The following is a 23142-nucleotide window of genomic DNA, read 5'->3' as shown; positions in this document are numbered from 1 at the left end:
TAAAATTGACAGAAGCTTATCTTCAAGATCAAGAGATTGGTTTTTCCGTTTCGTTATTTTATCAATACATATACTTTGATTCGAAATGGCAACCGTTTATAAGTTTAATAAGATATGTAAATCGGCGTCTTTTTGAAGATATAGATGAACATACATGTATTGCTTCCCTGTAAAAATGCCGATTTTAAAGCATTTTGCAAATGCCCTTATCCGTTTAGACATTTAAAAATATTTAATTGAAAATAAATCTATACAAAACTTAATGGTATTGTTAAAGTTTAAACATAAAAATCATCAATCTTTTTGAAATACTGTTTAAAACACTTTACAACCAATATCAGTGTGATCAAACCCTACCCGAACCTCTAATGATAGCATTATCAGCAAAGATAAAAAAAAAAAAAATTCACCTGAGCCGCCATAACCAACAACCAAGGAAATGACTATTAATTTGAGAACCGTTTTTAAGATTATTCTAGTTTTCAATTTGTATTTGAGATTTTCCGGTAAGTTAAATAAACAATTCATTTTTGTTTGCTATTTTTCTTATTATTGTTGTCGTCCAGCGACTTTTATAATGATGTTTTTAGATGTGTCTAGTATCTGAACAAGCGGTTTCCGGTTTCGAGAAAAACAATATGAATGAGTGTAACACGACTTAAGTTTTTATTTTTGATAGATAACTGCTGAAATTATTCGAAATTAAAGTTAAAGACAATGCACTTGTTATATTCAATGCCTGTTCAGATTTGTCTTTAATCAATGCTAAAATGTATGTAATTGTAAGAAACCAAGACTTTTCCGAATGCAGTCATACAATAACATTTTCATAAGATATATTCATAAAACAATATACCTTTACATATTAAGCATGTATTGTGTTGATAATTCATAACTAATTATAATATTTTATATAATTACAATAAATACAATATAAACAAATTTATCTGATATTAGTCATGTTGATATCTGGTCGTGTATACATACAAGACATTGACAACAGAGTTATTTCTTTATCAGCAGGGATTTCGCCATTTTAAAAATAAGGATTACCCGCCATTCTGTATTTATTATTATTTTCAGTCCAAGTTGTAGATCTTTCTTGAAATATAGAAAAAAACATTAAAAACCCAGTAGAGAGACATTAATAGAGCAATATTATACTTTTTGTTGTCTGTGCTTTTACAACTGGACACAACATATACTATATAGCTAATATAATCGTTTGAATTTCCATTTTAAAATTAGTTTGGATGTTCCTTTTTAAAATTTTGTCCAGTAGTCATTGTAAAAATTCATGCTAGTTGTTTTAATTCTAATGACACACAATCTGGTAGGATTTTTTTTAAATATTACCACTTCCCATAAATAAATATTTGAGCTGTTTACTGAAATTTTTTTTTTGAAATCATAAACGCTTGCATGTGTTGCTCCCCGAAACGCACGTTTATTGAGAGAGAGAACGTTTTATTTCTTTTGTGCCAAGATATTAGTATGCTTTGCATGGCTTTTGCTGTTTGAATAAGAACATTTTCAATATGATTTCTGTGTGTTGGATACGAACATTTTGCCAACAACTATCCAAATTTGAAAACTGATTTTGATCGTGTTAAATGTGCATTAGCTACGAGATGCAGAAAAGATAAGATATGAGTTGTGTTTTTATTCATTCATAAATGAAAGAAAATTAGTGATATAATAATTAGCTTTTACTAGCCATTTGGTATATTTTTGTCAAAAAAGCAAAGAAACATCGTTAATAAATTATTCGAGGGTCATGTCGATGGTTAATAAGATACTTTGCATGCTTTAATTCTTCTTGTCATTTTTTAAAACATGTTATATACTATGTTTTTTGTTATTTTGTCACAAATCACATCAGTTGCATGTCAATATGACAAAAATCCAACGACTATGAAAATTATCCTGCTATGAAACAAATGCAGGGGACTAGTACTTCTTATTTGACAATGGCTTTGTACATAACGTTTCGCCTATGGTGATTGACCCTGTGTTCCAGAATCCTAAACTTCGATGCTTTTAGTCAATACGTAACCCCAAATCAACAGCATGGTTAATTGATAATATTGGATAGGTCCGTCTTTGCACCGCAAGCTTTTACTCATTTGTTATCAACATTTACTACATTTTAGATGGCAGGTGTTTTATACCAGCAGCCTATCATGGCGACTGGTATTCTCAAGAAAGTGGTGCAGACGTTAGAACCAACATAGACGTCAATTTATGGAGTAGAATCTCAACACCACAAGAACGACTAGAATGTATTGATATATGCCAACATAAACAAGAAATCTCACTGATCAAACAACTAAATAGTTCTATGGTCAACAGTACTATGTTGATGTCAGTTGCGTAAGTAAACAATGGTATTGTATATAATGATATGAAAGTCATTGTAATGTAAAATAATAATGACAATGTAATGAATGATAACAATGTCATTGAAATGAATGATAATAATGACATCGTAGTAATGGATGATAATAATTACATTGTAATGAATGATATTAATGACATTGTAATCAATGATAATAATGACATTGTAACGAATTTTTATAATGACATTGTAATGGATGATAATAATGACATTGTAATCAATGATAATAATGTCATTGTAATGAATGCTAATAATGTCATTTTAATTACAGCTGTTATCATACTGGTAGCAAGTTAAAAGGTTGGTTGACTTGCTTGCTTTCTTTGTTTATTATTATTATTTGTTATTAAGATGACATAGGCAAACAATATCAGCAGGCGGAGTTAAACCTGTATACAGGTAAATTTGAGTATTTGATAATGTCCATTGAATATTCAAATATAATGTATACACATTGGTAAATTTGATAATGTCCATTGAATATTCAGATATAATGTATACACGTTGGTAATTTGATAATGTTCATTGCATATTCAAATATAATGTATACACGTTTAACTCTGCCTACTGATATTGTTTGAAGATGTCAATCTCAATTACAATGCTTGAGCTAACTTTAATACAAACAAAGCAAGCAAACCAAACCTTTAACTTGCTAGCATTAGCAAATGGTTTTATCGTGGTGGTCAGTATTTATATGCGGTGGAAGCCAAAGTACCCGGATAGATACTTTCCATTCGTAGTCGAAAACACTTCGCCAAAAGTGGGATTCGAACGACCGACCACTAAATTGACAGTTTAATATAATGTCGTAGATGAACTACTTGAACAACTTTTATTGTTACCTCATACCTGTTTCAATTGAATGACAATGTTGGGTTTTTCAGCTCTGTATATTGTATTTGAATAAAATATTGCTTTAACCATTAAATCGAATTAATTTGTATTTAATATATACCTGTACTTCCAATGAGTTTTTGTATTGGTTAAGAATCGCCTGCATATACATTGGGTAAATACTCTTGTTTTATCAAAATTTGTCAAAATTGCATTTATAGTGTGGTAATATTTTCTACATATACCAAAATGGTATCAAAACCTTTTGTAGGCTTTTGAATTAATAAATTATATATTAAAAAACCAATAGGTTAATACATTTGGATCAGCTCTCACCTCCTCTATTTTGAACTTGCAGAATAATACTAGTATTTCATTGGAGTCATCTAATTTGTCATAAAACTGTATTAAACTGTGAAAATGACGATATATAATTTCAGAGGAGACACAAACAGACATAGGTGTTTTTTCTGTGTAGATGTTTTATTCCGGACAGTTAATATCATACAGTACAGACGACGTGAGTAATTATTTCTCAAATTTCTGTCTGCATATGTATGCATAAATTGTGACTTGGGTGGAGAGTTGTCTCATGGACACTAATACCACATCTTCTTATATCTATATTCGACTGGTTTGAAATACGTGTTTTCTTTGTAGAAATATAAACCCTCAAACATTGACGCTTACACTAGTTAACTTATGTACGTGTTACAGCGGATTCCATTGAGTGTGTAGCGAAAGGTAATATCTTTGGTTAGCTTGCTTGTTAGCTGAACCGTGAAGTCATTATTAGGTCAGGTATGCTACCCTCCTTTCGAAATAGCAAAGTCCAACAGACAGATCGATTGGTTTTTTATTGGACTAGTCTATTCTTAAAGTAGGGTAGTTTACCTAAGCTAACCATGACTTCATGGTTCAGCTAACAGGCAAGCTAACCAGATATATTACCTTTGACTACACACTCAATGGAATCCGCTGTAAATCAAACGTTTTTTTAAAATTACATATATGCTACTGTAAACACGGAACATCAAATAATGACATGTAAACCCCATGATATGAAGAAAGAGAAATGTCGTCAAAGAAAGGAAAACACACGTAGGCGTCAGTTTGAAAAAACTTACACAATTAAATTATCAGAAGACAAAAAATGTAAGTACTATTATTGTACGAGATTCAGTCAATAGCTCCGAGATCTGAGAAAAAAATCAAGATCGAAAACACATTTTACCTAACAATCATTCTTGTCGGTATATCATTGAGGCAGTGAAAATTATCGCTGCTTGCTCACAAATGCTTAGTTCTAATATATATTTTTGTCTTTTAACAGAACATTGTATAAAGAGTTCAAATGGTTCTAACATAAGTATTTGTAGAGGTATTTCCGAAGGCCTACCTGACATGGATAGTACTACAACGATGTTCAGTAAGTAAAGCGTGAGGCAAACGTATATCCGACTTTTGGTATTAGTCAACTAACGAACGTAATATTGTTTAGTTGTTGACGGAATTTTGCAAGATGCTTATAAACTGTATATAACCTGTATATCTATTGAGATGCATATACAATGTACTTATATTTGCAAATGAATATAAACTGTATATCTGTAAAGATGTATACACACACAGTCAGTATATATCTTTACAAATATACAGTTAATGTATCATTACAGATGTACATATTGCATTCATCTTAATAGATTAATAGTTAGTTTATATTCGTCTCAATAGATGAACTTAGTGTTCATCACTGTAGACATAATTAGACATCGAGAAATATTTGTTAAAGTGAATAAAATAAAATATAAAGCTAACTGAACTAGACAAGTAATACAATATCAAACAAGCGATAAAATAACACAACATAGTATATTGAGCAAGGGAAAACTGAATTTGCATCTGTTAATTTGACAAATTTTGTAATTATCGATGTTGGTTAGAACTTTGTATAGTTTAAAAAATGTAAACTGTATTTATCTATTTTTTTCATTTTGGAATTCTTCAATATTAAAGTGAATGCTGTTTTTTTTCTCCATAGGAATAAGTCCAATTGATGTAAACTGTATAACAACAATAGAAGGAATGTACCAGTTTACTTATGAAGTCGGAGGTGCCATGTCGAGAGGGGGTATATGTAACAATTCCAACAGTATAATAGCTGCTTGTCAGGATCCAGGATCAGCATATGTAGACAACAAATATTTCCAAATGAATTATTCCAGATGCTATGATGTTTCTACTTCCAAGGATCAAAGTATGCTTCTAACTTCAGTATTTTTGTCTAATAATATAAGTTTAATCTTGAATGCCTGGATATTGTAAGCATAAGAAATAACCATACAAATAAAACACTAAGCAACAATTACAACAACAGTCTGAGAACATCTCAATGATCAAAGAAATATGATTTGAAAAAGATTTTGATTTTTAATATTTCCCAAAGATTATACAAATTATGCGTTATATATATAATATATATTTGAAATTGTCCAGATATTAAAAAGTAAAAATAAGCCCTAAATTTCTTAAAATTTCTTATAATTATATCGTCAAATCGATCAAAACTGTATGAATGATACTGCCTTTAAATAGCAACAAACCAAAGATAATATAAAAAAAAAATGGGAATCTACCAAAACATATGATAACATATTACAAATGTATACCTTCTGTACACATTTTACAGGTATACGATATAGATGTATGGGATCTTGGTATGCTGTTAAGAATGGTGTTGGTTATATTTTCGCTGCAGTTGCCGCAGTGGTTGAAGCTGATATCAGAGAAAAATTTAAATGCATGGTAAGTTTTGTTTGTTACATATATAAAAGTTGATAATGCATCAGGCTATACTTTTTCTTCTTATATTAGGATAGATGTAGTGTTAGTGAACAACGTCTATTTCGGTACTTTTTTTCTATATAACGGTGGCAAGTTTATATTGGCGAATGAATCAGGAGTGCCCGGAGAGAACCATAGACCTTTGGCATGATTAATAGCAAATTTCATTCAATTAAATCGGAGTCGACAGCACTTGCCACATGTGCGGTTTGACAAAAAATATCATTGTACATTTTTTTGTAAATTTACTGTATATCAAATGTCGAATTGTTGGAAACATAGAGGGATTTCCTCCCAAGACATAAATTTTCTTTACCGTATTCGGTACACTTTTCCGGAATGTTTGAATTTTAAAGCATTACAACTTGGCATTTAATTTAACCGTTAACTGTTAATTCAGCCATGCATTAACATTATAAAAAAATGGGTGAATGATGAAAACTACATTCATTTAAAAGAAAGGGCTCAATAAAAGTTAAAAAATATTTACAATAAAGTTACAAGTATTTTGCACTTTCTAAATCAAATACAATAACTTAATATTAGATGACCATGAAAGACCAGAAGAATCCGAATAACTGGGTTCGTTGGGTGATGAGCAGATTTCCAAATTGTAATTCTTTAAACAGTATCTATGATGGCGACCGGAAGCTCATATTAAGAAGAGGTAAGTAGAATTAAAATCACATATCTACAAGCTGAGTTTGACTCTCTCTCGTTCCCTTATATTGTTTTTCAACGTTATAGGTGCATTACATAAGCTTTTTTCCGTATGAAACCATTCGCCAAACAGCCAGCACTTTAACAATTGTATACTTTCAACGATGCACTTGATTTGATGTTGCTATTCATGCACTCAAAGAATACATTAGGCGTACATTGTTTGGCTATTCTTTTTATGTTTTCTCAAACGTTGTCATCCATTCGTTTAATGTGTTTGAGCTTTTGATTTTGTCATTTGGTTAGGGACTTTCCGTTTAAAATTTCCTCGGAGTTCGGTATTTTTGTTATTATATTTTTTTCTAATTGTTTGGACTCGAGATATACTTTTCTATATATTTATCCTGTCCTAAGGTGGTACCCAACACTTTAACTAAAATTAATTTGGCTCGTTTAATTTTCATAAAATTTTGTCAAAGTATTTACTTTGACCCTTTTACAAAAATATAAAAATTTCAAAAACTTTGAACCAACCGTTTGTCAGAAAAATTACACTGGTTATATAGCAGTTTGACAAACACCAATTTGAATCATTGAGAAGCTTAATATTCCTTTTACAACACAACGTAATTAAAACGTTTAGCTGACTTTACAGAGTTATCTCCCTGTAGTGTTAGGTACCACCTTAAGAAAGCTTACAGTAAACAATAACAGAAATAATCTTGAACTGTATCTTAGAAAGTATGTGTTGAACCCTTAACAAATGTGTTTTTTTTTGTTTTTTTTCCAGCATGGAATTATAACGATCAATAAGGACATTTTTAAATGATTACCAATTTTTATTAAATTACATAATTAAAAACATGAAAAAAGATATATAAATGAAAAAAAAGCACCATGAAAAAACTCTGAAAATAATCCTTCTGATATAATCGCCGAGAGTCGAACAACAAAATGACAAATATGAATGACTTTCCATTAACATGATTAAGACGATTAAAATACCCTTGGACAGAAAACTAAAGATTGAGCAAAACGAACCAGCCAAAAACTGGTAATGTACTCAAATAGTATAACAAGATTAGCATTCCCAGGTCCAATAAAGTTCTTCAACACTGTATAAATCACAATTAGAATTTACAAATAGAACAATAACAAGTACAAATGTATTGATAAGGTTTTAAAAGACTTAAGAAATTTATTTAGTTCTCTTTTTTTCTGCACCACACTGTACACTGTTTTGAATACTTATTTCTGCATCGACTAATTTTCAGTGCTGCCACCTACGAACTTTCTACAGCCTCATTGTGTGTTACCAAGGAATATGTCAGGAAATTGGTTTACGCAAGGAAAACAGTTTAAATCTGATGTTTTGGTAAATGAAACACATATAACATTTAAAACCAGAATAAACCAATTTACACTCAGGAATTCGTACTTCTCCTGCCAACAGTCAAAAGACACAAGATACATGATGACAAGAGTAACTGAGGGCAAATGGTAATATTCATTATTTTTAATTTACTGGTAATATTTATTATTTTATATTCACTGATACTAATTGTTTTATATTCACTGGTAATATTTATTATTTTATATTCACTTATAATAATTGTTTTATATTCACTGGTAATATTTATTATTTCATATTCACTTGTAATAATTGTTTTATATTCACTGGTAATATTTATTATTTCATATTCACTTGTAATAATTGTTTTATATTCACTGGTCATATTAATTATTTTATATTCACCGTTAGGCCTTATTTAAATAATTGATATGGTGTAATAATTCGTGACACAAAATAACTAAGTCAGATAGGATGAAGCTTTATAAATTATCAACCAAAATCTCACATCTCTGTGACTGAAAGTTGAAGAATGCCTATTTTATCTGTTAAGGCGAAATTTTTGAAGGTTTATAAAGTTTTGAAGTTTAACCTCAGACTTGAAACAAAGTTGACTGCTTATAACATTTAATAAAATACGGGGGGAAAATAATTTTATCTCTTGATTATGAAGATTTTGTAAATGTTTCTTGAAATTTCATGAAGTTTTGAATATTATAAACCACCACCACATTTTGTGTGTGCCTATATATTGCCATTAACCCGGCTGTAAATCAGTTATTGTTGTTTCACATTTTTTCTATAACTGACAGTACGGTATGTTTTCCCTGTTGTGAAAGCCGTGACCTTATCAATGCTTACATCCGCGTTAATTTGGTCTCTATTGGATACTTATCTCATTGGAAATGATAATCTCAATATTTTAGTATTGATGTTTTTTTTCTTCAAATTTTTAACTCTGAATGTTTGACAAAGTTATTGATGTTTAAATAAAATAACTTTACGGCGATACAGTTATCTAGAATCGCTGTCTCGTCTCTGCATACATATAATTGAAATCTATGTCAAAAACAAGTATAAAAGTTAAGCCAGTTAATAGATCTATTGTCTATGGACCTTTGAATGAAGTTGGACTGACTTTTCTTAACCTGTCATATAGCAAGGACATAGGAACAGATTATGAAAACGTGTATTTTAAATGCGACATTCATTTAGATTTTTTTAATGAAAAAGCAGACAAACAAACATCAAAAACTTTTAAATTCAGTTCACGTATACGCTCATCAACTATGAATTAACATTATAGAGTTACTTTTGAGTCTTTTGTAGAGGAAACGCACATATTACGGTATCTTTGATTTTTATTTACATAGAAAAGTTGACTTATATTTTGGTATAATATTGCTTTGTTCATACTTACAGCGAAGTTGACTTGGTATGTTTTGACATCTTGCCACGTCACCATAGTGTTGTTAGATACAGGATAGGTATGTTTCGATAATATTTAATTATTTTCATTTTCTCGCGGTAAACAAATTTCGATATTCATAACACATATCGTAATTTTGAATCCACCCTTCAAAGACTTTTTTGATAGGTGATCTCGGAAACTTGGTTTTCGTTGTTTTTCAGCTAAGCACGTGGCATTTACTGTAAAAGCAAAGATTGGTGTGCTCTGAATTGTGATCACTTGTCTTATTTGGACTGCCGCTTCGTGAACATATTTATGTATTCATAACATATTCACATGTTCTCGTCATGATATGCCTCAATTTTTTTTCGCTGGACGGTAAATACCAATGTAATTATCATGCTTCAAAAATGGAAAGGACAAAAGTATCTTTATAGGGTTTTGAAATCGTTGATCGTGCGCACAATTTTAGTATAGAAGCTCTTCCGCTCTCATTGAAATTGCGTTTCAGTCAACAGTTTTACACCCAAATATAATTAAAAAAGTAGCATTCAATTTTCAAATAAAGCCTTGTTTATCAAATGAATAGTTTATCGAACAACTCAAGATAACAGAAAAAAACGTTCTATTTAACTTAACGTGTTCAAGAAATGATACTGTGTTTATATGGAAACTTCAGTGTAGTTTTCATGATTACATTAGGAACAATTAATTCAACTTGCTTTTATAGTGTTATGATCATGCAATAAACTTATACTGTCTCGAGAAAACTTGGCATAGATGAAACCTGTTTTTTTATTAAAATATTAAATTAAATGTTCAACTCGTTTTAGTAGGATTCGTATTACTCAATCTTTGGAATTCTATGTAGTGGACTATTTGTCGTTTTTTTATTTACCATTGTGTTATCTTCATATCTTCGACCCATGGTTGCAAAAGTTAAAGCAAATATAGTCGAGACTTGTATGTTTTTTGCGGGTTTATACTTTTATGCATTTGAACTTCATTATTAAATAAATGAACATTTTTCGATAAAAGAGGGACGAAAGATACCAGAGGGACAGTCAAACTCATAAATCGAAAATAAACTGACAACGCCATGGCTAAAATGAAAAGGACAGACAAACAATAGTACACATCACACAACATAGAAAACTAAAGAATAAACAACACGAACCCCATCAAAAACTAGGGGTGATCTCAGGTGCTCCGGAAGGGTCAGCAGATCCTGCTCCACATGTGGCACCCGTCGTGTTGCTTATGGGATAACAAATCCGGTAAATAGTCTTATTCGATAAACGTCGTGGAGAAATGTGATTTTATTATCTGTTTCAATTTTCAAGTTGCTGGAACGTCTTCAACGATTTCCTACAGACTACAGGAACAAACTGCAACTTTTAAAATGAACGTCAAATAGCATTAACTATTGCTCAGTACTGTATATTTATATCTATATTCATTTATAACTTCAGGCAAACCTGTCAGAATATCGCAAGACGAGGCTCGGAATAACCAAATACTGGTGAAGAAATTTAGAGCAGCGTGTAGTTGGATGTCCTTTACTTTTAACAGAGATGAAATTGATTGGAAATATGAAGTTCTAATCTGTTAGTATTTTACTATTACTTCATGATTGTCGAGAGTGATATGTATATTAAACGGAATTGAACGAGCATCAATCACCGTTTTTTATTCATTTTAAACAAAGGTTACTATATTTTCTGATGACATCTTAAAATTGATGATCTTCAAATGTTATCAATAATTTATCTTTTCAGTGAATCCACCAGCTCCATTTCCTTGCCCTATAGCCGGACGATACCATTTTGAACAATATTATATGACAAAAACAGAAAAATTCAACACCAGAATCAGAGGTGTAACGCAACGACCGAGATCTAAGATATACTGTCGAATAACTGTATCTGAAATGAAGTCCTGTACAAATGATGTAAATAAAATCTCCGTTGATGCTGAGTACTGCGAAACATTGAACTACAGAGGACGTCCAATTGGAGAATATGGTAGGTATCACCAGCTTTAATAACTCATTCAGTCCCTCCCCGTCATAGATATCTCCTACTTGTGAGAGTTTACATTATGGACATCGTACAGCAGCGAAATCTAACAGATGAATTATTCGCGTTACAGCAATAATTTCCTAACATCAAATGAGTTTATTTATACACATCTTCGCTAGCCAAGGGTTACGATCCACTCCCCTCCTGTGGGTAACCCTTGGCTAGCGAAGATGATTTATACAAGAAAATGTATTTTCCATATATATTGAAGTAGGATACACTGTTTCAAGCTAATATTTTGTCGTATTGTATAATGTTTTATTGTTGTTTTCTCATCAAAAGAGTTGATTTACGACCGCGCATGTTTTATTCATATTGATTTTAATCTCTTTTTTTACACAAAAATATATTATAAAAAATTGTTTTTGAACTTAAAACTAAAACATTAACATGGTCTAATTAAAATGTTTAGTTCGTTCGCAGGTATTTGAATCTTCAAAATAGATTTCAATTTTTTCATCATTTTCCGCAAAATAAATATTACCCATTTCGTTCAATAAAATGGCATTTTCTCACTGACTGTTTCGGTATGATTTTCGGAATTGTATGCGCTTTACTTTGCAAACGAATAATTTTCATTCGATAAGAGTTTAAGTATTATATGCGTTTGCAAATGAATGTTTTCCATTTGATAAGATTTACTGAATGATATAATAGGCACTGAGTTTGCAGAGTGAATGTTTTCATTTGATTATTTGAAAGTTTTTTTTCTATGTATTGTCCCCCGCCACAACGCAATAAGGGGAACATACAAAATACCAGGCGTCAGTTCATGTGCCCGCGTGTCCCTACATCCGTCCATCCCGTCTTGTAAGAACTCTTACACGTACAATGTTTTCCAGATTATTATTAAATTTATATCAAAGGTTTTGTGTCACCAAGTATGTTTCGGTTGAGTTTGAAAATCAGCGCCAATCAACTATTTTTAAAGGAGTTATGTCCCTAGAAATTCAAATTTTATGAAAATTGCATAGCTAGCGCTCTAAAGTGTATATTTCTTGTATGATTTGTATGAAATTTATATCAAAGGTTTATATCAGCAATGCCTTGGGTAAGTTTTGTAAGAATTATTGCCCTTTCAGATAAAATATGAAAATCAGAGGCTGACATGGTAATGCTGTTTTCTATTATCATTTTTCTATTATAATACATTTGAGTTCAACCTGTGTAAAGTTACTTTTCTTGACAAATATAAAAATGAAGATATTGGTAGAAGAATAAGTTGTTAGTTTATTAGCTCTATCTACAAACAACATTATAAAATTGCGCAAAGCATTTGCCCTTCTTTCTATAATATTCTTCGTGAATAATTATTATAGATGTGTCTGACCACGAGCTGACATGTGTTGGGTTCTGGATGGAAGATTACAAGTCTTATTTGATCACTTGGGATGAAGAAGACGCTATTTCAAACTTCAGATGTTGGGTAAGTGCCTTTTACAAGATTAAACTCTTTCTTTTGGTGTTAATTACTCTGTGCCAGACATACATATCATTAGGAATTTACTGAATACACTTCTTTACGCTTGGTTGATTGTTGATTGCTTTATGTCCAGTGGGAGTTAGACTGGTCTCTGTCCTTTATCTGTTTGACTCCGAGATACCCGTATGTTGCAAGGGAGAGGACCAGCATAAGTGGGAGTTATTTCATGCATATTCAAGACGACACTCCTCAGTTTGAGGTACATAATCCTATGTTACAAAATTGAGAATGGAAATGGGGAATATGTTAAAGAGATAACAACCCGACCACAGAGCAGATAACAGCCGAATCCCACCAATGGGTCTTCAACGCAGCGAGAAAATCCCGCGACCGGAGGTGGGCCTCAGCTGACCCCTGAAAAAAATGTGTACTAGTTCAGTGAAAATGGACGTCTTACTAAACTCCAAAACATATAAATGAATTAAAATTAAAAAAAAAACATACAAGACTAACAAAGGCCAGAGGCTCCTGACTTGGGAAAGGCGCAAAAATGCGGCGGGGCATTTTTCTTAAAATGTCCTGTACCAAGTCAGGCAGTTGTTAACTTATAGTTCGTTTCTATGTATGTTGCATTGTCGTTTGTTTTTTGTTGCACTTCAGTGTTTCTGTTGTTTCGTTGTTTTTCTCTTATAGTTGATATGTTACCCTCGGTTTTAGTTTGTAACCCGGATTTGTTTTCTCTCAATCGATTTATGACTTTTGAACAGCGGTATACTACTGTTGCCTTTATTTATGAATGTTTCATTCATAACTCGTTACTTGAATGCATGATAGATTAATAACTTGAAATCAAATTTCTCTGAATGTTTTTATTCAAAATATCCATTAATAGTTTATACAAAGTACTCACCCACTGAAATATGTATTTACAGGTGTATGAGCGATTGAGTTGGACAGATGTAATGATGTCAAGGTCACAAAATGCTAGATGTCCACCAGAACAAACAGCCGACTCTTATCAGTTAGATGGAACCGGTCTGTCACTTAAACTTACAGAAAGTGAGAGATTGTGTAGGTTATCAATTACACGATACGAGTCTTGAATTATAGCCCATACGAAGCGAACGGCGGTGCATTTTTTACTGCTACGCATGACGGGTCATGCAAATATGGCATATATTGGTTACGCAGCCGATCTTGCTGCATCTTGAGTTCATGCATTTCCCTCAATTTGTGTTGTTGGTTTACATATTCAAAATGGATTAATAAGTTTTTATAAACTATAAACTACTGTTGCTTCTGATTTGTTTAGTTATACAAACGAACCTGAACTAAAATTCACTGAATGCATAATAGTGATTGTTGGGCGCTTCCAACTGTTACTTATCGAATCAACTCTGTAATATACGATAGAGTCAAAATAAAATGTGCCACGCAATTGAGTAGTGATAGGCTACACAAATAAATCATAAAATTTATCTGAAACTAAATTCACAATGCAATCTTAGTTTCAGTATTTAAATAAGGGACATACGACGCGCTTTTCTATATCTAATTTTATCAGGATTGCGTAAGCCCACTAAATTGAAATCCGAGGATGTATAAGTAACTCATCATAGATACCAGGATTGAAATTTTGTGTATTTCAGTTTTTCCCCTTTTCTGAGTTTTGAGGTTTCACTAAAGTCAAAATATAGGACACTTCATAAACATGTAAACTTTGCCTGTATTTTTTTAACCTATAACGAATAAAGTCATAAACTATGGGAACATATGTTCATTTAAACATACTTAACATATACACACTGTGTCAATTGTAAATTAACTTGAAATTATTATGTTGTGGCCAAACCGGTTTTTGGGGTGAACACTTAATTTTCTGTTTTTGTCATATAATATTGTTCGAAAATATTTTGAGGCCTGCGAGACGACTTTATTTGTTTTAAATTGGTATGGACGAAATAACAATTTCAAATATATATATTAAGTATGTTTGAATGAGCATATGTTCCCATAGTTTAGGACTTTATTCATTATAGGTTGAAAAATACAGGCAAGGTTTAGATGTTTATGAAGTGTCCTATATTTTGACTTTAGTGGAACCTTAAGGTGGTAGACCTGCTAAGTGGTGAGCCCATGAAAAGATAATCGATGGTAATTGATAAAGAGTTTTTGATTTTCCAATTTTATAAAGGACTCTCCGTTTTGAATATCTTTTGAGTTAGGTATTTTTGTTATTTTACTTTTTTCACTATTCAACTTTGGAGGAAACAATATTAATTTTGGACTGCAGAGTTGATGGGTCTTATATTTAAAGTTTCTATATTTAAAGGAAATTATGAAAATGCTGATAATGCACAGCAAATGTTTAACATGGTTGTCAATTAAAAGAAGATCGAATATTCAACAAAAAGATTGTAGGTTTTTGATCAGCCACATATTTATAAAATCGCATAATGAATATTACGGTAAGAATATGTTTTATTTAATGTATACATTTCTGATTACAGTTGATGACTGTCCACAAAGGTTTGATCCTGGACTTGATCCATACAGAAAGCCAACAATTATATACATTCTCAACAAAGCCAATGGTTCAACTCCTTCATACTTTCTGTTACTTTTAACACTGTTTTCAATACTCTTTACAGTAAAATAACACCAAAACGGTCCAAACTCTGGACTACAGATAAATAGACTTTAGGATATGAGTTTGACATATAATTATACCGTGTTGTATTTAGCAAGAAGTTAATGTTTTCAATACTGTATATATGATTGATTATGGATGCGATAATGATTTTGGATGTTGAGAACAAATAATATTCTTGTGCAGTGAAATGCTGCGAACAAAATTTGCAGTGTACCTTCAGTGAATGGTGTGAGTTGCATTATCCTATTTTTCTACACCTTGAATTTTTCCTAAAAAAAGCCCTTTCAAAGGACGAATTTTTTAATTTGAATTTGTTTAAGCATCAAATCTATGTTTAAATTGCAACTTTTCTTGTTATATATATATATAATCAAGTCTAAATTGAAAACTACGCTCAAACCTATGATTGCGTTGGATAAAAACCGCAATTTTTATACGTGTGCATGTAAAACAAATTTCGTTGTAGAAGGGTCTAAATACAGCACAAACAACATTTTCCAAAAGACCAAAAAAAGTGAAAAAGTATATTTTAACAAAACGCATTTGACTAACAGGTCGAACAACTGATGTTCTTTAACCCTGCTGACTGCCATTGGCGATTGCCAAATAAAATTGATCACAAGATGTAACAAAATGGATCTTAATTTAAATTTAATACTAAACAGACAAATATAGACTTGTGGCCAAGATGTTATGCCACAAACATAAGGTGTCAATATGTTTTTTGTACACCAGATCCGGATTTCGACAATAAATGTCTCTTCAGTGATGTTAAGGATATATAATATTTCAATTCTTCTTACTAATTGTCTAACTGTATTGCAATACCGTATAATTTTATCATGAATATACATTGAACTTGCATTTTTCTGAGATGGAGAAAGAGAGAGAAATAAAGGCAACAGTAGTTTACCGCTGTTTAAAAAAGAAAAAAAAGAGATTATTAAAAATATGTTTTAACGCGTTAAGGGTTAAAACATACGATGTGAAATTGTATACTGTATGTTTATGCCTTAAATGACACAAATGGTCCCTCCCTTTTACACTACACATTTTTCGAAGCTTTAAATGTTGTAATATTTTATTGTATATTGTTAACCATGCACATTTCATTTTATATATAATATAATTATGAGGACAATATATGGTAATTTTGAGAACAATATTTATACATGATATGTTTTTGTTAACTCTAATCCTTGAAGTTTGAAACATTTCCAAAATATGACAGTAAAAAATGATAATGAAAACATCAAAATAATAGTAATTATCCATTTGTTTTATCATCTGTAGCGTTAAGCTTTCACTTTTTTGAAAATTGGGTTTTACTTTCAATTTATGCGCGAGTAAGTAGCTTAGAACATTTGGGATTTCTCGGTCTCCTATTTAATAGCAATAAAAATATCTTAGTTCGTAAACTAATAAATCAACCTTAGCTGTTATTTGTTGAATACGTCTTTGAAGAATACTAATATTAGCAAGCCCTAAAATAATATGGTCTTTATTAAATCAACACTTTTGATCTTACAAAACTTTTTATTCGTTACGAAAGCATAGCATTGAGCATTACAAGTTTGTATAATGTAGTATCCGTTGCTGTATTTAATAAGCAATACCACATTTATGATCGGGTATTGATCCAATTATGAGTTAAGATGTTGAGAATAAGTACCATTGTCGAGTTTGACATACTGTGATCATTATTTGCAGTGGTACTTTTCTTGACCATTGTATAGCTTTCTAAAAACGTTAACAGTACAATTTTTCTGTAGTGATATTTTTATTTTTTGCTACCTTTGGAGATTTTCATACTCGTGTAATACTTTGATCTTAAATTGTTTATGGAAATCCAATGAATGTGTAAAGAGCAAATTTTCATTTATGGCGTCAATTATTTTCAATCAATACTGAATATCCAAAAATAGTTTTTAATGATGTATTATCTTATCATGAATACCCGTTTAACTCACACGAGAGAGAGAGAGAGAGAGAGAGAGAGAGAGAGAGAGAGAGAGAGAGAGAGAGAGAGAGTTGGCATAACGTTATTATTCAAAATACATGTAATCGTTACATAATGTATGTGAAAGTTATAAATGTTTTTGTACTATTTCATTGTATATTTCATAAACATTTCCATTTATACCATATGTAATCATGAGAATAAAATATATGTTTTCGTTAACTCTGACCCGTGGAATGTGTAAAAAAACATGGCAAAATTTATGACATTAAAAATAGTGAAGTTAAAATTAAAATAACGATAATTGTCTTTTTTTCTTTGCTATAAATTTTGTTGTGTTTTGCATTCTCCATTGAAATGTCAATGCCTTTTTATTTAATTATTAAGTACATTTGTAACTTGTCAGTTTCAAATTTGAATACCAATAAAACTATTTTACTATATATGCTAATAAATCATCATTAGGTGTTATGCACTGAATACATATAACCCCCTTTGAAGAATTGTCGTATTTACAAGTTCTCATACATCATGGCCTTCATAGAATTAATACTTTTGATCTAATATACAAATTCTTGCAAGTGTCAAGAAAAATCGTGCTTTTAAATCAGATTTTTAATGAAGTCTTTGTATTTGTATCCCTGCTTTCTACTTTGGACTTTGTATATGGAATAAAGGCTATATATGTATTCATACGTCTTGGTCCAACAAATGTAAGGGACAAAACTCCGGTGTAGTCAAAACATTCTGACTGGTCTGAAATTTGTAAACGAAAACTATTTTAATATTGCATCATTGAAGAGACATTAAAAGTTTCATGTCAATTTACGTTTTATAATATATGTTTGTCATATAAATATAAAATAACAAAATATTTCAAAGAAACTTCTTGGAGTATTGTTTAACTTAAAGCATAATAGTATGTCCTTGTGAGCTGTTCTTGTGGCTTGTTATAGAAATGTTATCATATAAAACATAGAAACTTAATTCTTTGTTTCTTTAAGTCGAACACCTACTCCTACCTGTGTGTTAGTGTTGTCTTTGAAAATGGTAAGCATTTAATTCAAAGTTGAAACATGTTTTGAATTGTGCCTGAGAGACATAAATGATTGGAACAGCAATTTAATGTCATAAAAATCGGAGCCTTGGCCGTATAAAACATGTGTTAGCCAAAAGTTTTCATTGTAGTAGAAAACTTATTCCAAGTTGTGCTATGACGATCAATTGTGGCTTACATTTGAATTTTTTTAGTCAGACTAAAATATATTTTGTATGATCGCTTTACTTATACTTGTGTTTTGGATGTCCATTATATAGATAATACAGAGTCGAGTGATAGAAATAACTGTTACCGAGTGAAACAGCACAGACTTTGATCAAAATTTAATACAACACAGAAAACTAAAGAAAATATAACACGATCTTCAAACAAAACTAAAAGAGAGCTCAGACGCTCCGGAAGAGTAAGCTTTTCCTGCTTCACAAGTAAACTCCGTCGTGTTGCTAATAAAATGCGGTGATCAATTTTATTCGGTAATTCAATATCGTACGAGAAAAGGTTTGAATTGTAGTATTTTACTGAAGTCATTTTGTTGTCCACTTTATCTCAATAACGTATACCGTATATATTTTATTATTCATAATTGCTATTTTTTACTTATTACATATCTTTTGTCTATGTTGCATGTGTTGTTGATCAGGTTTCTGGCATCATAACAATGTCAAAGCTAAAAATTTACATAAAAAACCTCAGAAGATACATTATGTAGAATAACTATAAAAAAACGTCTGTTTGACAATCATACCTATCTTACTAGGAAGATTGATTTCCCTAGATCCTGAACGGGTAGTTATCAGTGCCTTCTTGACAGATGGATTATGATTATATCCCACACAAAATGTGAACTTCCCATTTTCCTTTGGAACAACTACTTTCAAAGTCCCTTCTGGATAGTGCCAATCAAGCCGACCTTCTGTACATTTTGATGGCAGCACAACTTTTTGAACACGTGGTCTGGGAAGACATAATATAATACAGATAAATGTACTAAATAAAATGAAATTTATGAATAAAAAAAGATTCTTATTTCTCTTAATTCGATAAATTTCAACTTTTATAAACATTGTAGTAAACGCCACCCTTATGAATCATTCCTTTCATATATAACATTTATTTCTATGTCTCACTATTATGCTTCAAAGATAAAGTAGGTTTTTTTTCTCATCTATATTAAACTGTACATTTTTCCCGTCCTCTGTCGTATAACTATTTTTTAAAGCTCTTAGGAGACGACTATTTAAATTAGTAACCTTACCCAAAACAGTATAAGAGGTAATATTTTACAAAAAAAGAGAAAATGAATATTTCGTCAGAACAAAATCCTTCAGACAAAAGAATATAAACAGGAGAAATTGGCTAATAATTCGAACAATTTGAATTATAAACCACGAGTTTTCGTATATGTCAATAAACTTTATTGATTTAAACAATGGCATTATCCATTGCAGTTTCAAAAATAAATACTGATTTATCTTGTTTTTTATTTGCATATCCTATACGTTTTTTCGATATAAAAAAACGTCGGACACAAGTGCAAAGTTGATAAACATATTCGTTTAACAAATAAAGTAATGATTACTTCAAGCCTTGTCTATTTTTTGTATTTGAATTGCGTCTAAAAAAGGTTTTAAAATTTTCCAGTCGGACAGGAAGACATTTTTTTACTAAAATAAAGACACACCCATAAAACATTTAATACAGTTTGACAAGTTAATCCAAGATTTAAATCACACATAAAGCTCTACGAAGTACATGTGGTATAAGATCAAATGTTTTTTTTAAAGATTTTAGAAATACTTTTTGTGTGTGTGTGTGTTTCGTGTACGGAAGAAACATGACAGTATTGACCATTCTTTAAAAGTGTAATTAACGCTCTTTTTTCAAAAACTTTGTGCTCTCAAAATAAACAATGATATCATTAAGTCATGCAAAATACTTTTTGTACCTTTTACCACGAAGCATCTATGTCAAGATCATTTTTATGAAGACACCGGATCGTTATGAATAACAATAATGTATATTTAGTAAACAAAATTATATTTCTTTAAAAAGAACGCCTAAAGTAAATAAAAAATAACTTCAGACGCACCAAATTCACAAAATGCTTTTTCCATTCGATATGATTATTATAAAGTAACAATGTACTGACATAAAAAAAATCAATTTAATGCATATTAAAATTTTAATTCAAACGACCCAGAAGTTTGCAAATGGCATCATTATAAAATTATTTCCCCCTCCTTAAAATTAACAGTTTATGTGAAAATATCATAACATGTTTTCATGTATCATTTAAAATATCAGTTGTATTTCATATATTACAAACTTACCGCTCCATTCCTATGCTAAGTATGTTGCATCCATCAATCCTAAAACAATATGATAAACCGATATACACACAGACAAGCAATACGAGGATTTCTTGTGAAGTCATTGTTAATAATATTTACAAGTGAAAAGGCGCAACACGTTTTATACTTAAAATGAAAAATATTTGGGACACTTAGCTGTAACCGGATGTTTTCCTGTATATGTCTGTCATTTATCATAAGCAATAAAACGATTGATCATTTTCTTAACCTATTAAAATTATGAATTGTTGTGACATATAATGGAAGATACAATTTTTTTATTGTGGTGTTTTTACAGGGTTATTTTATTTGTACGAGTTTCCCTTCCAATTTCCGCCCGACTAAACCTTTTTTCCGTTCGTATGTTGTCCACTGGTTTTCAATGTTTGTTTAGGCATCTTTCATCCTTTATTAAAAACTGTTTTGTAGATATTCGATCAGTGATAAAATGCGTCAATTAATTTGGAGTAGTAACATTTCTTTTGTATAATACATATCTCTCTCAGACAGGGATGTTCATTTTATGGAGTTAAAATAAAACATGTAAAACGGTAGAATTGATCCGAAGATTCATTGAGAAAGTTTGTTGATTATTTTATGTTTCAAAATTACTTTACGACCAACATAAATCATCTATCATATAATCTAATACAAATTGATAAAATGAGGACAAGATGACATTTCAATTGTTAATACATTGAACAAAGAAATTTCAAAATCGGAACAAATTCAAACCAATTGAAAAAATACCAAAGATTCCATTTTCTTACAGCAAAGAAGCAGATTCCATATTCCACAAAAAATAATGTATAATTCCATTAAAGATTTTGAAAGAATCCTTCTACTAAAACGATATTAAGATTAAAACAAAATTCAAATCTCACCGAAAGTGCTTTGCACTAGTTTAATAAGCTACCAACAATGTTGACGTTGTTTTGCGTAAAACCATATTGAGATTATAATAACATGATATCTCAACTAAATGTCCTCTGTTGAAACACCTACACAGCTATGGTAGTATGAGCAATCTCGATGTACATTTAGTAAGATGCAAATGATATGTTTATCTGTAAAAAAGCTGTAAATAAAATGTAAATCCATTGATATACATTTAAACAATACACACATTTGTACGTGAAATTGCATATAAACTATCTTTTAAAAAGATGTAAATACGCAGCTAATATGTATCTTTACAAATATACAGTTAATAAGCAAAATGTACATATCATATACATCTTAATCGATGCACAGTCAGTTTCATGATATGCATCTCACTCAACATATGTACATTTTCTATGCATCTCAACATATGTATAGTTTATATTCATCTTTACAAATGTACAGTTTATATGCATCTTAACAGATGTACATCAAGATTGCTAGTACTAAAGCAGCTATGCACCTCTAAGAATATATCGAAAATTAAAACTTTTTAACATTGACATGTATAGCTGAAAGATACTTCTTAACATCAATAGTTTCTACTATATATAGTAAGAATCAATTTTCCAGATTCTATTTGTCATTAAATTTGGTCTGACATTGGTGAGAAGTTCTAGTATCTAGATATAAAAAAGGACAACAATCTCTTTCCCGTTATTATGTTAAGAAAAATCGGGATTATAAAGAGATAACATGTAGTGTTAATATTTGCAGGTATTGATAACAAATATTGTGTTGTTCCTTTGGTCTAAAGGTACTAAAACACTCATAACAACTAATTTTTACCTAAAAGGTCGAAATAATTAATCAAAAATGCAAAAAAAAACGTTTTGATTCGAGCCCAATAACTAGTCTTGTCTAGACGAAACGGATGTCGGGCGTACACAATTATAAGCGTAGAAACTTTGATGAATTTTTAAAAGTAATTGATCGATGCCACTGCTGGTAGACGTGTCATCGCAGAGGGCATCACCTTTCCAGTAGTCACACCTAAATTGATGAGACATATCAGTGATATGTCATTCAATTAGTTATGTTATGAATCTTCACGTTCATTTCAAGGCGTTATGTCAAACAGAAGTTAACACAAAACAAGCAATGTTAATTAAAAGTTTACAGTATGTTATGAAAAAGGTTTACACAAACATAGGCAAATTTTGTTCACGTG

The 23142-nt window shown here is 30.7% G+C and overlaps 2 protein-coding genes across 2 annotated transcripts; one reads left to right on the top strand and one right to left on the bottom strand.

The window, feature by feature from the left end:
- Positions 1–399: 399 nt before the first annotated feature.
- On the top strand, positions 400–18605 carry LOC139519516 (uncharacterized). The gene is made up of 14 exons (XM_071311634.1): positions 400–506; positions 2154–2373; positions 3676–3755; positions 4569–4664; positions 5277–5492; positions 5925–6040; positions 6626–6746; positions 8014–8239; positions 9513–9577; positions 10974–11108; positions 11280–11525; positions 12902–13008; positions 13938–14076; positions 15516–18605. The coding sequence occupies exons 1-14, from the start codon at positions 440–442 to the stop codon at positions 15662–15664; spliced, it is 1983 nt and encodes a 660-aa protein (XP_071167735.1). The 5' UTR covers positions 400–439; the 3' UTR covers positions 15665–18605.
- LOC139519517 (uncharacterized) lies at positions 16722–21932 on the bottom strand. Its single transcript, XM_071311636.1, has 4 exons — positions 21914–21932; positions 21009–21047; positions 19424–19632; positions 16722–18374 (listed from the first exon to the last, which is right to left on the bottom strand). Exons 2-4 carry the CDS (start codon positions 21014–21016, stop codon positions 18226–18228), a joined length of 366 nt encoding a protein of 121 aa, XP_071167737.1. The 5' UTR covers positions 21017–21047; positions 21914–21932; the 3' UTR covers positions 16722–18225.
- Positions 21933–23142: the final 1210 nt, after the last annotated feature.

The sequence above is a fragment of the Mytilus edulis genome, chromosome 4 (genome assembly GCF_963676685.1).
Source record: "Mytilus edulis chromosome 4, xbMytEdul2.2, whole genome shotgun sequence".
In the NCBI taxonomy this organism is placed as follows: domain Eukaryota; kingdom Metazoa; phylum Mollusca; class Bivalvia; order Mytilida; family Mytilidae; genus Mytilus; species Mytilus edulis.
Note: the sequence above shows the minus strand (reverse complement) of the source record. Positions and strands in the feature narration are given on the sequence as shown.